At 43.2% G+C, this 13,739-nt stretch overlaps 1 protein-coding gene across 1 annotated transcript in view; it reads left to right on the top strand.

Annotated features, from left to right (window-relative positions):
* The first annotated feature begins 9,139 nt into the window (after window positions 1-9,139).
* The window catches only part of KIAA1239 (KIAA1239 ortholog), a 320,404-nt gene continuing 315,804 nt past the window's right edge, over window positions 9,140-13,739 (top strand). The window contains exon 1 of the mRNA XM_006876214.1: window positions 9,140-9,290. Coding sequence (XP_006876276.1) covers window positions 9,140-9,290 — 151 coding nt within the window. The remainder of the gene's footprint in view (window positions 9,291-13,739) is intronic.

Below are 13,739 nucleotides of genomic sequence, written 5' to 3' on the forward strand. Positions count from 1 at the left end.
ATGCTTTCTGCATCATTCAATAATTTGCCCAGAGAATCCTTCAGTAATGAAAGTCAAGACTTGACTTTTTTCTTCAGTTTCCTCAGCTTGAGAAATGTTGAATGTGTTCTTCACTTTGGGTTTTCTAACTCCAGATCTTTGTACATTTCGTTGTAACACTTGACTTTGTCTTCTCGAGCTGACCTTTGAAATTTTTTGTTCAGCTCTTGGACCTCCTCATTTATTCCATTTGATTTAGCTTCTCTACGCTGGGGAACAAGTTTCAGTGTCTCCTCTGACATCCATTTTGATCTTTTCCTTCTTTCTTGTCTTCTTAATGACTTTTTTACTTTCTTCATGTATGATGTTCTTGATGTCATCCCACAACTCTTCTGGTCTTCGGTCTTTAGTGTTTAATGTATCAAATCTTTTCTTCAGATGATCTCTAAATTTAGGTGGGATATATTCAAGGTCATATTTTGGCTCGCATGGACTTGTTTTCATTTTCTTCAGCTTCAGTCTGAATTTTCATATGAGCAATTGATGGTCTGTTCCACAATCTGCCCCTGGCCTTGTTTTGTTTGATGGTATGGAGCTTTTCCACCTTCTCTTTCCACAGATGTAGTCAGTTTGATTTCTGTGTATTCCATCTGGTGAGGTCCATATGTACAGTCATCTCTTATGACCTATGGAACATACTTCTCTCTGACACACATAGGGTCATTATGAATAAGGATTAATCAATGTAATAGCAACTGAAAAAGAATTGTGTTTCCAATAAATAAATAAACAAGTCTCTTAAATTGACTATGAGTTGAACCAACTCAATGGTACTTAACAACAAAAACAGCAAAAATTTCAAAAGTACTCTAGATTATTCACAAAGATGAATAATCTTTAGAAATTTACTAAAATGTGAACAGAATTGAGAATTTAATCTGTTTTTAAAACATTTGATTCATAAATGCTTCTCAGAACTTGAACGCAACCATGATTGACTGAAATATCTGCATAACAGGGTAATTTACATTTATGATGTGTGTCCCAAGAGAATACATATTTCAAAGACATAATTTATTCAAAAGGCCTGTGATGGGGATCCTTATTTTGTAAAAAGGCAACAAAGGAATTTATCACATAATATGAAGCACAACTAGAAGTGTGGGGAGAAAAGGATAGACGACAAACCCATACTGTTGTTTTTAGATAATAGGACCCATAGGATTCGATTTGGAGAGGCTGTTACAGAATTATTATCTAGATACACTATTTTTGCAGGGAAAAGATATAAAACATTTTGTATTATTTAAGTATTTTGAAAATGAATGTAAATTCAGCATATGTTTAAGTTCAACATTATATTGTTGTTGTTGTTAAGTGCTGTCAAGTTGATTCCGACTCATAACAAACCTGTACAGGGTTTCCAAGGAGCAGCTGATGAGCTTGAACCACCAACCTTGCAGTTCAAACGGCTTTGCAGTCTGACGCATTAGCCCACAGCGCCACACTTCGACTCCCAACATTATATTAGCTAAGTAAAACATTATTACAATGGAAAAACAAATACAATGACTGATGTGGGAAAAATATTTTAGATGTTTAGCCTTATTGATACGGAATAGTGTAAAGGGGAGATGTACTTATTTATTTTGAATTGAGAATTCCATAGTGGAAAGACTCTATCTATATTGTTATTGTTAAGTGCCGTCAAGTCGGTTCCGACTCATAGCGATGCTGTACAGGGTTTCCAAGGAGTGACAGGTGAGCTTGAACCACTGACCTTGCAGTCCAGCACATTAACCCATAACGCCACACCAGGACTCCCTGTTTTATAAGTTGTTGTTGTTATTAAGTGCCGTCGAGTCGGTTCTGACCCATAGCGACCCCGTACAGGGTTCCGGAGGCTGTAAATTTTTACGGGAGCAGAAAGCCTCATCTTTCTTCCGAGGAGCAGCTGGTAGTTTCGAACTGCTGACCTTGAGGTTCACAACCCGATTCGTAACCATTACGCTACCAGAGCTCCTTTCCTGTTTTATATAGTGGAGAGACAAATAGTGGAGAGATAAATCTGGTTTACATTCTAGTTCTGCCACCTACTACCTCTATTCATCTGCAAAGTTAAGTTGTTGGTGAAGTGAAAGCAGAAGGAAGTTAGCAGAGCTCAGTAAAATATAGAATTCAATGTAACTAACACGGTTCTCCAAGTACTTTCTACCCTTGGTTTGCCTATAACCAGTATAAATTTGCCTAAAAACAGTAGGAGTGCTGGTATGGTGCAGTAGGTTAAAGAGCTGTACTGCAAAGTCGGTTTGAACTGCAAGGTCAGCAGTTCAAGCTCACCAGCCACCTCTTGGGAAACCTATACAGGATCGCTATGAGTCGGCACTGACTCAACAGGCACTTAACAATAACAACAACCAGTATAGATTTGGTTTGCTTATCAATCTGTATAAATTTGGTTTACCTAACAACCAGTACAAATTTCCCAGAGAGATGCAAACCATGCTTATTTATTTGATGTGCGGTATAATGTAAATGAGTTAAGATTTGGATCCAGAGATCTACTTTTGATACTGGTTCACTAACTGAGTGAACTTAGACATGCCACTACAATGTCTTTATCTGCTTTTTGTTTAAGAAAATGAGGTGCGAGTTGGAAATACAGTATTTTAAAATTTATCTTCCAGAGTTAGACTCTAAATGAGTTAACACATATGAAAGTGCATAGGTGTCAGATGACATGACAAGAGGGAAAAGCATTTTTTTTTTTTTTATCTTTCTAAGTTAAATGCTCTTATGATTGCAAGATTGTAATTTTTCCCCTTATTCTTATAATATTAATCTTAGTTTATTATACTGTGGTGGCTTGCATGTTGCTGTGAGGCTGGAAACTATGCAACTGGGATTTCAAATACCAGCAGGGCCATTCGTGGTGAACAGATTTTAGCAGTTTACAGGCTAAAAAAGAGTAGGGGGAAAAGGCCAACTTCTCTACTTTGGAAAATTAGCCAAAGAAACCCTATGGATCACAAGAGAATTGGCTCTGCTGTTGTGCTGGAAGATGAGTCTCCTAAATTGGAAGGTGCTCAAACACCACAGTGGTCACACCAGTGGCCCCAGTATACCGATGGTCACGAGGAGAGAACAGGAGCAGGCAATATTTTGTTCTGTTGTATTTGGGGATCACTTTGAGTCAGAACTACTTGACAGCAACTGAAAACAATGTTTGAGATTAATGCCGTCAGAATAGGGAAAAACAGAAAAAAGAAAGGCATTTTGTAATCATCAAATGAAAATAAAGGTTTAATTTATAAAAATAAAAACAAATTTACAGGTTCTATTAAAAATCTTTCTTCTATTTGGGGGAGTACTATGCATAGCATTCTCACAAATATGCAAATGTTTAGAAGACTGATCAAAAAATACATTAAACAGATTTGGAAGGGGGTGGATATAAAGTTAGAATTTCTGAGTCATGAAAGCATCAGATAACGTTCTCAGAAAGGTGCAACTTTATTTAAAACTAAGCTGCTGTGAATTGCATCCTGCTGCAGACACCTCTGAATCCACCATCTCTGTTGGCAAATTGTTATGCTGACAAATTCTCACATAGACTGAATATTTCCACTTTGTAAACAAAAAGTGGGTTCCTCATGGTCTAGCTTATCTCCTGAACTGAAAGTTTGATAAGGGAAGTCTTACCTTGAATAACTCTGCATAATCCATTTGGCCATAGTTGCAAATTTTATTGATGTTGTTGTTAAGTGTCATCAAATCAGTTCCAAATCAGGGAGACCCTGTATAGGGTTTCCAAGGAGTGACTGACTGGTGAGTTTGAGCTGCTAACCTTGCGGTTCAACCTGACCTTGAGGTAGAGTGCTTACCCTATGGTGCCACAGCAGAACGCCAATATTTAGTACCATATTTAGTATTATATTTTGTTAAGTGCTGTCGAGTTGGTTCTGACCCATACCTACACTGTATCGGGTTTCCAAGGAACAGCTGGTAAGCTTGAACCACGTATCTTGCAGTTCAAACAGACTTTGTAGTCCAGCACATTAACCCACAGAGTCACACCATTCAAATATTTAGTACCATTATCAGGGAGGCCCTGGGAATAAACCCAAACCACACCCATTGCCATCCAATTGATTCTGATTGATAGAGCCCCTGGGAATAAACCCATTGGCATCCAATTGATTCTGAATCATAGAGCCCCTACAGGACAGTAAAGCTGCCTCCTCAGGTTTCCAAGGCTCTCATCTTTTGAGGATCAGACCACCACATCTTTGTCCTATGGAGCCCATGTTAATGTTGTTGAGTCAGCTCCAACTCATAGTGACCCATGCACAACACTGTACCATCCTCACAATCATTGTTATGCTTGAGCACATTTTTGCTGCCATCTGGTTGGGAGGCCTTCCTCTTTTTCACTTCACCATGCCTGACTGGTTCCTTCTGATATCATGTTTCCAGTATGAGAGACAAGATACTATCCTGGCTTCTAAGGAGCATTCTGGCTGTGATTCTTCCAACACATTCATTTGCTTTTCTGGCAGTCCATGGTACTTTCAATATTCTTCTCCAACACCATAACTCACATGCATCACACCAGGACTCTATAAGACAGAATAGAACTGCCCGATATGGTTTCCAAAGCTGGAACTCTTTAGGGAAACAGACTGCTACATTCTTTGCCCTCAAAGCAGCTGCTGGGTTTAAACCACTTTGAACTGCTGACCTCATAGTTAACAGCCCGACTCATAACCCTTGGTCAAGTAGAGAGTGAGCAAAAATGAGGAAGACCCTCAATGGATGGATTGACACAGTGGCTGCCACAATGGGCTCAAACACAACAATAATTGTGAGGATGCACCAAGATCAGGCAATGTTTTGTTCTGGTATACATAAGGTTACTAAGAGTGGGACTTGCCTCAATAGCACTTCAAAGCAAAAACACCATTCACAATGGAATTGTAGTGGCACATTGGTTAATTATTCAGTAGCTAATTGAAAGGTTGGTGATTTGAACCCATCCAGGAGCTCTGGTAACATAGTGGTTACAAATCGGACTGCGAACCACAAGGTCAGCAGTTCGAAACTACCAGCTGTTCCGCGGGAAAAAGATGAGGCGTTCTGCTCCCGTAAAGATTTACAGTCTTGGAAACCCTGTACAGGGTCGCTATGAGTCAGAACCAACTCCACGGCACACAGCCAGTTGTTGACCCAAGCCATGGTATTTTCAATTGCCTCATTTTCATATGAAAGTTGGACGGTGAATAAAGAAGACTAAAGAATTGATGCATTTGAGTTATGGTGTTAGAGAAGAGTATTAAAAGTATCATGGACTGCCAAAAGAACAAACAAATGTGTTTTGGAAGAAGTACAATCAGCATATTCCTTAGAAACAGGGATAGCAAGATTTCATCTCATACTGCACACATGTTATCAGGAGGGACAAGCACTGGACTGCTAACTGTAAGAGGTTCAAACTCATCTTTCACTCCTTGGAAACCATATACAGGGCTGATATGAATCAGAACCGACTTGATGGCACTTAACAACAACAACAAAAACTAGGAAAGGGGCGGTGCATCTCACTGTACTATTAACCAGACTTGTATCCTGGACAGGTTTGAGTTTTGGTTTTCTTAGGTGCCAAGTGGGACTAATAATAACATTATTAATATCTACTGAAGAGGAAAAAAAATAAAACTGTATAAAATGTTTTAAACAGTTATGAAAATAGACTCTAAATTTTAATTCAGGGCCTACTTTCCACATGTATACCTTCTCCTTTTCTTTCAGTTTCTCTTCACATTTTTTCTTTACTTTCTCCACTATGCAGTCAAAGAGCCCTGGTGTTTCAGTGAATTAAATGTTGAACTACTAACAAAAGGTTGATGGTTTTAAACTCATCAGTTGTTCCACTGGAGAAAAATGAGGCAGTCTGCTTCTGTAATGATTTATAGACTCGGAAGCCCTAGGGAGCAGTTTTGCTTTGCCTATAGAGTCACTAGGAGTCCTGGTGTGGTGCCATAAGATAAGCACTCAACTGCAAGGTCGGTAGTTCGAACTCACCAGTTACTTCTCGGAAACCCTACACAAGGTCACTCTGAGTCAGAGCCTACTAGAATCACTATGAATGAGAACCGACTTCATGGCAGTGAGTTTCATTTGGCAGTTTTTTTGTATCTCAGTGTCTGAGGTTAGAAACTAAAATCTATAACAAGATGCAGGATGCTAACACCATGGCTTCTGCCCACACTTCAGGCCATTTGCATGTAAACAAATAATGGTCTGGTTTTAGGAGATCAGATAATAGCAAGAATCAGCATAGATGGAGGAGGGGAAGGGAAGGTTATTGGGGGAAAGGGGGTTTGGAAGAGAGAAGGGAGATGGCAAAGATAATGTCCCAAAGAGAGCAGCCTGCTCTATCTGAAGCAAGAATGACCATAATAAAGTATGACGTGAGCCTATAAATGCATGGCCCCAAAGACAATTGCAATTCTCTCTCCTCTACAGGCTTGGTCTGCAGTAACACTGGCAGATGCTAAGCTTCAGCCTGTTTAGAACAGTTAATTAGGTTACAGAGGCTGCCAGAATCCCAAAGTCATCCTAAGCAAGTACAACACTTTGAGATCAGAGGTAAAGGTCAGGGGACACAAACACTAATGCCAGTTTTGAGGACAACAATCAACAAATAAATAGGAGAAAAAGAAAGCAAGGAAACTACATCTTTAACCATCTGGATTCTTCTCATCAGTCCCTCATAAACAGGGCTGTATTGGGGCCAGGTATAAAGCGGCCCTAGCTCCCTTCTCCAGGAATAGTATATGTTCATAAAAGACACTACAATAGATGTTGCTTATTCCTAACTTGTTCCTGAGTCTATGCCCTGGGACACAGAAGATTTTTCAGAGACCCCATTCCTACTGGAGAAGGGTCCCACCTGAAAGTGGTGAAGATGGGAATGGGAAGGAGGTGATTTGCTAGAGAATGAGTGGAATAAATGCCTGGTCATGCTCAGAGCTTCTTTATAGATAGCATCAAAATATCACAAAGTAAGTACTTTGCTGTTAGGGAATGGAGAAAACCAAACGTCAAACCAGTTGCTGTGGAGTTGTTTCTCAACTCATTGTGACTACACGTGTGTCCGAGTAGATCTATGTTCCACAGGGTTTTCGATAGATAGATTTGGGGGAAATAAATCACCAGGCGGTGGTCTCAGGGTAGATTCAACTGCGAACCTTTCTGTTAATAGAAAGGCCCTTAATTTTACACCATCCAGGAAAGGCAGCCTTAAAAACCTAGAGACCCAACTACTCCAAAGAGACTATCCCTGAAGAATGCATGCCAGAGTTGGGGTGGGTAGCTAAACAAACAACAGTCCATGGGGCTTCACTGCCCCCAGCAGGGCCCAGAGGAAGTGCAGGTCTGTAGGAGGCCAGGGACTGCCCCCAGGCAAATACAATTTTTGTCTATGCTGATCTCATCCTTACTCACCCACCCCTCCAGTATCAAGGAGGAACAACTCCCTAAGAAATAGGTGGTCCTGCCTTAAGTTCAGAATTAGACCAATATCCAGATAAGGATCCAGTTTTCCCCCCAATACAGTCCCCACCCTTGGATCCTTTCCAGACAAACAGGCACTCACACCATAGTCACATTTTTATTCCCTTGAAGTCTTCCTTTATGTCCAGGGATTTGCAATTATTTCCAGGGTTGCAGAGGGGTGTGGCCCGGAGGTCACTCTAAGAGTTCTGCATGGAGTCCAGACCCCAGGTTCCATGGTCCTGAGTTCTTTCTGGTCACCCTGGATCAAAGTCAGGGGGAGCTGACATAGGCTTTGCACGGATTTAGAAAAGCGGCTGACTGTATGTAGCACAGGAAGCCCTGGGTTAATACCAGTTCAGCCCTAGCACTCCTCGCCCCAAGCAGCTGCCACTTGGCGCCTTGAGGGATATTGCACTAGGCTGTGCTCCCTAGAGCCTAGCAGTTGCCCGCCCAGGCGCGCTTTGTGCCGCTAGGGGCTTCCGGCTTCCTCCCGGCCGGCGGGCCCTGAGCCTCGGCGCCCCGCGGAGCGGCAGGGAAACGCACCTCAGCAGGGCCAGAAAAGAGCCCCAGGGAGCCTGAAAAGCCCAGGAGGGCTCCCTGTGGAGCCTCTCCCCTAGAAGGCTCCTGAGACCTCCCTGCAAGGTGCACGTGAGAGGGGCCGCTCGGATATAAAAAGACCCGCTTGGCCGCGCGGGAGGAGCAAGCGGAGTGGAAGGAGCGGCTCCCCAGGTCACAAGAGACCCTCCCTCCAGGGCTCCCAGTCAGTTCTGACTTTTGATGCTTTCCTAGCCCGTCTCCACGCGTGCGTCTAACTCTGAGACCACAGTGCATGCAGTTCCTTCGGCAAAAGGGCGCAAACGCCCGCACGCGTGGATTCCGGAGAATGCTCAGGGCTTGTCTGACCTTTAGGATAGTTGGAGGGGGAGCAGCAGGGATCTCAGGCTAATTTATTGATTGCTCTTCACGAAGGAGGTGGCCCCGAAGGCTCCAGCTGGTCACCAGAGGAGCCTAGGAGGTACCTGGGCAGCCCCGAGGCCCGTGCCCCCCCCCTTCCATCCCCCGCCGCTCTTTGAAGCCACGGGTGATTTCAGCAGGGTGCCGGAGGCGGGGCGGCGGCGCGGCTGCTGGCGCCCAACACCTGCAGATAAACTCAGACGCCTTTCGCAGATAAAGTTTGGTCTTGTCTCCTCACCCACTCAGTCCCCGCCACCTGGTAGCCCCCTCCTCCCAGGGAAGGCGCGGGTGGGGAGATGGCCGCGGGCTGGGCGGTCGACTCCGGCTCTTTCCAGCGCAAACGAGCGCCTTGCGCGTAGCAGCCGCCACGCTGACCTCCCGCTCCCGCCGGCTGCTGCACTGAGTTCCTGCAGCGCGCCAAGGCGGACTCCGAGAGGGCCAGGAGGCCGCGGTGACAGGAGCCCGTGTGGCCGCTCCCCGCCGGTCGATGGTGCGCGCCACGGAGCTCGCCAGCGGCTCCTCGGGCTCGGAGCGGCTCTGAGGCACACTGCCTCCAAGGATCGACTTAGCAGTTCCGCGGAGCCGCCCGGCAGGAACCCAAGGAGTAGGAGGAGGTGGCGCCGACGCCGGCTGTTCCTCACAGAGGGCGATGTGGCCGGCCGGAGCGGGCACCAAGCTGCCCTGTCCCCGGGACTCTGCGCTCCGGCGGGCAGCTTTCTCTGGGAACCTCACCGCCCTGCCTTCTCACCTCGTGCCCGCGGGCCGCAGTGTCCGGGTTTTCATCAGCGCCAACCCTGAAGGTAAGTCACTCGCTTGGATTTGTCCGTCAAAAGGTGCCCCTCACCGCAGCGGAAGCTGGAATGTGCCCGCTGCCCAGCTAGGTGCGCCTTGTGTCCTTTGCGCTCTGTTTCTTCAGCTAAATAAAGCTGTGGTCACCCTGAGCGCGTGGGAATTTTATTTGAACCTATTTTATGCACCCCTTCTGTCATCCCCTCTTCCTGCTGATATCCCCTAGGATACCCATTCTCGCCTCCTAGGTGAACCCCCTGGGTCAAGCCTAGAAACACTAGAGGAATTAGCAGAGGCTTCTGGAAGCTCCATTCAGCCCTCTTTCTTTTTTTTTTTTTTTTTCCTTTTCTTGTTAAAATCTGTATCTTCTCCTCTCCGAGATTATCGCAAGCGCAAATAGTAGCTTCTCCGTCTCTTGTGTCTGCTGCAGATTCATGAATGGGGGCTCCCCTGCCTTGTCACTTGTTCCAGCGGGCTGGGTGAGCACCAGGTTCCCTTTTGCGGATGCCACAGCACCGTTTGCCTTCAGGAGCCTAGGAGGTCTAGGGGAAACGGGTTATAGGGTCCCGGGACAGGCCAGAGCTCAGCTCAGTTTGGGTTTCCCTGTGGAGCACTTTGAATGAGCTCATCTCCGCAGTAGGGTCCTGGAGCTTGATTTCCCTCTGGCCTACTCACTCATTTGTGTCTAGTTTAAGGTTGAACACCTAGTAGGCACTCAGTGAAAATTACAGATCACAGTGGCTGTGCACTAGGTGGTTAATTACTTGTTCGTCCCGTGCCTGTCAGTTCTCATTCCTGAATGTTAACTTTAATTCGCAGTAGGTGAAAAAGTAGGATGTTGTCAACTGGGGCTGGATAAAACCGCAGAAATTTTTCTTTTTTAGGAAAAAAAAATGTTCCTATGTAACGTGACTTTACACTAGACTGAAATAGAGGTGTGAGATACAACACGCTAACTTTTTTTTTCTGTAGCCCAACAAGACTAGGGCTAATATATTTATTTATTTGTTAAGTACAGGAAACAAACATTTCCAGAAAGTTTGTTTGCAGTCTTGGATAGAGAATCCTAATTTGAAAACTCGGGGATCTGGTTGCTTTTGAAAAACATTTTCAGAAGCTTTTCCAACAAAAATTGCTTTCTATAAATTGACCCTTTCAAAGAAAAGGCATTCACGTTATGAAAAGGAGACAAAGGGTGAAATAAGTCAGACATTTTAATTAGTATCGGAAAGACTTTTGAAGGAGGGCATAAAGCTGCTTTTGTCAGTACAGAGCACACTTCCAGGGAATTTAATAATTAGGGGATGGTTCTGGAAACTTGTTATTAGGTACCATTGAGTCAGTTCCAACTAGTAGCAGCCCTGTGTAGAACAAAACACTGCCTGGTTCAGTACCATCTTCAAAATTGTTGCTGTGTTTGAGCACAAAGGAAACTATTGTACTTTAAAAAATAATTTTACATTGACCATTTCTTCTAGGATTTTTCCCTGTTTATGAGTTGAAATCAACTGGACAGTAACTAACAACATCCTAAATAAAGAAAACACAGTCAAGTTTATGCAATTTACAATATTGAAGGAAATCAGCCACATAATTAATGTTTTAAAAATATCATTAATATTTTAAAGTGCTTGATATAATTGTTAGAAAATCTTTAATATATCTTGAAAATTTCAATTCTCTTAAGCTTAAAACATGTTTTATGAAAAGTATTTAAATATGCTGATGCATAGTTTTTTAAAAAAACAATTGCTTCTAAAATATAGTGAAATAAAGTCTGTTAATATCGCAAATTAATTTTTCTTTGCATTAAATTGGAAATTTACAGGATAGACATTGATCATTTATATAATATCAATTTTACATATTGTTTATATGATTTATATTGAGCCAGATTAATATTGAATTACCTAATGTGGACAAGAATATGTGATGAGGCACATTCTCTAGTTTCTTGAAATAAAAGCTGTAGCCTTTATTAATCCTAGGAATGCAAACGGGAGGGGAGGGGCCAATCAATCATGTCTTCTGGTTACTGTTTGTTCTCATCAGTTTTCACATTGCTCTCCAAAGCCCAGAAATTTGAAGCTTACCTGGGAAGTTTCAACTGGGCAGTGGCCTCAAATTTCATCCAAATTTGAAAGCCAAGGGTACACTGACTAGGAAAGATAGAGCTGGGTATTTTTTTGTTTTGTTTTGGTCATGTGAACGTGAAGCCTTGCAATCTTGGGAAATGTATATCAGAGGCAGCAGTTTACTGTGGAATCTATAGATGCAATTTCTATGGGCAATACTGAAGAACCTCTCTGCTGTCAAATTAAGACAAACAACATTATCTCATGCTTTCCTTTGCAAACGGAAATCCAATTTATGCTCTAAATAAAAGCTTCTTTGTTTTGGACTCATAGCAGGACGCTCACTTAGAGTAATGTTTTAATAGGTATGGTTTTAAAGGGCTCCTGTGGAATTTCTCCTTTAATATTAAAGATAATATCTGGCTTTAAAGTGGTAAAATGACCTCCCAAATGTTAGCTCATTATTTTAATTTTAATGTTCCTCCTCAAAACAATACTGTGAGGGTAGTAGAGCCAGGGATGTGCTCCCTATCTTAAAAATCAGAAACGGAGGCTGCAGAAGGCTACACTACCTGCTCAAATTCACATTGTTGTTGTTGTGAAGTGCTGTCAAGTCAATTCCCGATCCATAGCGACCCTGTATTGGGTTTCTGAGGAGCAGCTGGTGAGCTTGAACTGCCGACCTTGCAGTTCAAAAGGCTTTGCAGTCTGGGGTATTAATCCACAGTGCCACACCAAGACTCCCAAATTCACATTGTTGTTGTTGTGAAGTGCTGTCGAGTCGGTTCCGACCCATAGCAACCCTGTATAGGGTTTACTGAGGAGCAGTGGGTGAGCTTGAAGCACCGACCTTGCAGTTCAAACGGCTTTGCAATCTGGCACATTAACTCACAGCGCCACACCAGGACTCCCAAATTCACATAGCAGAGGGAAATTTAGTGGAGCTTGGGGCACACTCAAAATGCCCCTGTTGGTACTTGGGCCAGCCAACAGTACTATGCCAGCTTTTTGGGAAGTCTTAAACTCACATGGACAAGAAAAGAGAAAAAGGTGGATGCCACCATTAGGTTCTTGGAGTCTGGAAGCCAACAGATGCTGAGTGGCTGCCCCGACCCATTTTACTCCCACCAAGATGTAACCCTAGGGGCGTTCAAGGAAATTTCAGAATGTTCTGGATATATTTCTTTCCATCAGCATATATACATATGACCAATCCCTCACCACATGGAAGACACTGGAGAAAAACCTGTGTGTGGGAGGCAATGACATTGGCCTAGAGTCTCTGAAATGGATGATGGGTGTGAATTTACTTCATCTAGTCCCATCGCCTTCCCAGCAGAGGCATCTCACCTGTGGCAGCTTCATTAATCCTGAAGGTTTTCTAGTCATTTAGGCACTGTCTCTCTGCCAGAAGAGCACTTATACCTATTTGGAACAATGATTCTAAAACACGTAAAGCTTTCCCTCCACTCTGTTTAGCTAGAATGTTCCATGATTATTAAGAGAAGAACCTGCATAGTTCTCTACACTGGGATTTGATGGACTCAGTAAATAATGACCCACTTCTCAGCCTCAATTCTTAACCAGTTTAGAGTAAGGAAAACCCTAAAACAGAAGGGAGACCAAAATGTCATATCATTACTGATAAGATGGAAGGCTTGATCCTCTGGTTTTGGAATTCTAATTGTTTACATTTGGAGGTTAAATGATATTCAGACAGCATTTATTTTGTAGGATAGGTGGTCACAAACACCTCATCATCAAAGGAGTTAATATTAGTAAATGAAACATAACTTTATTCCAAGTTAGTACTGTCCAATAGAACTTTCTGAAGTGCTGGAAATCCTGTGTCTCTGTTGCCCATTCTAGTGCCTTTAATCACATGTGAGGAGTCCTGGTGTGGCACTGTAGGATAAGCACTGGGCTGCAAGGTCCGTTTGAACTGCAAGGTTGGTGGTTCAGACTCACCAGTCTCTCCTCAGAAACCCTGAACAGGGTCACTGAGTTGGAACCGATTAGATGGCACTTAACAACAATCACATGTGAAGAGCTTTGGTGGCATTATAGGATAAACACTGGTCTGCTAACCACAATTCAACCCTACCAGCCAGTCTGCAGGACAAACATGAGGCTTTACTCTCAAAAAACCCTATATAAGGTCACTGTGTGTTGGAATTGACTCGATGGCAGTGAGAGATTGAGTCACATGGGACTCTTGAGCTTTTGAATGTGTCTAATGTGATTGTTGTCAAGTCTGTTCTGACTCATAACATTTCTAAGGAGTGGGTTTGAACAGCCGACCTTGTGGTTACAGGTACTTATCTTACAATACCACACCAGAATTCCAGTGTGACTAAGAACCTGCATTTTTTATTTTCTTTATAT

The sequence above is a fragment of the Chrysochloris asiatica genome, unplaced genomic scaffold, assembly GCF_000296735.1.
Source record: "Chrysochloris asiatica unplaced genomic scaffold, ChrAsi1.0 scaffold00364, whole genome shotgun sequence".
Taxonomy (NCBI): Eukaryota; Metazoa; Chordata; class Mammalia; order Afrosoricida; family Chrysochloridae; genus Chrysochloris; species Chrysochloris asiatica.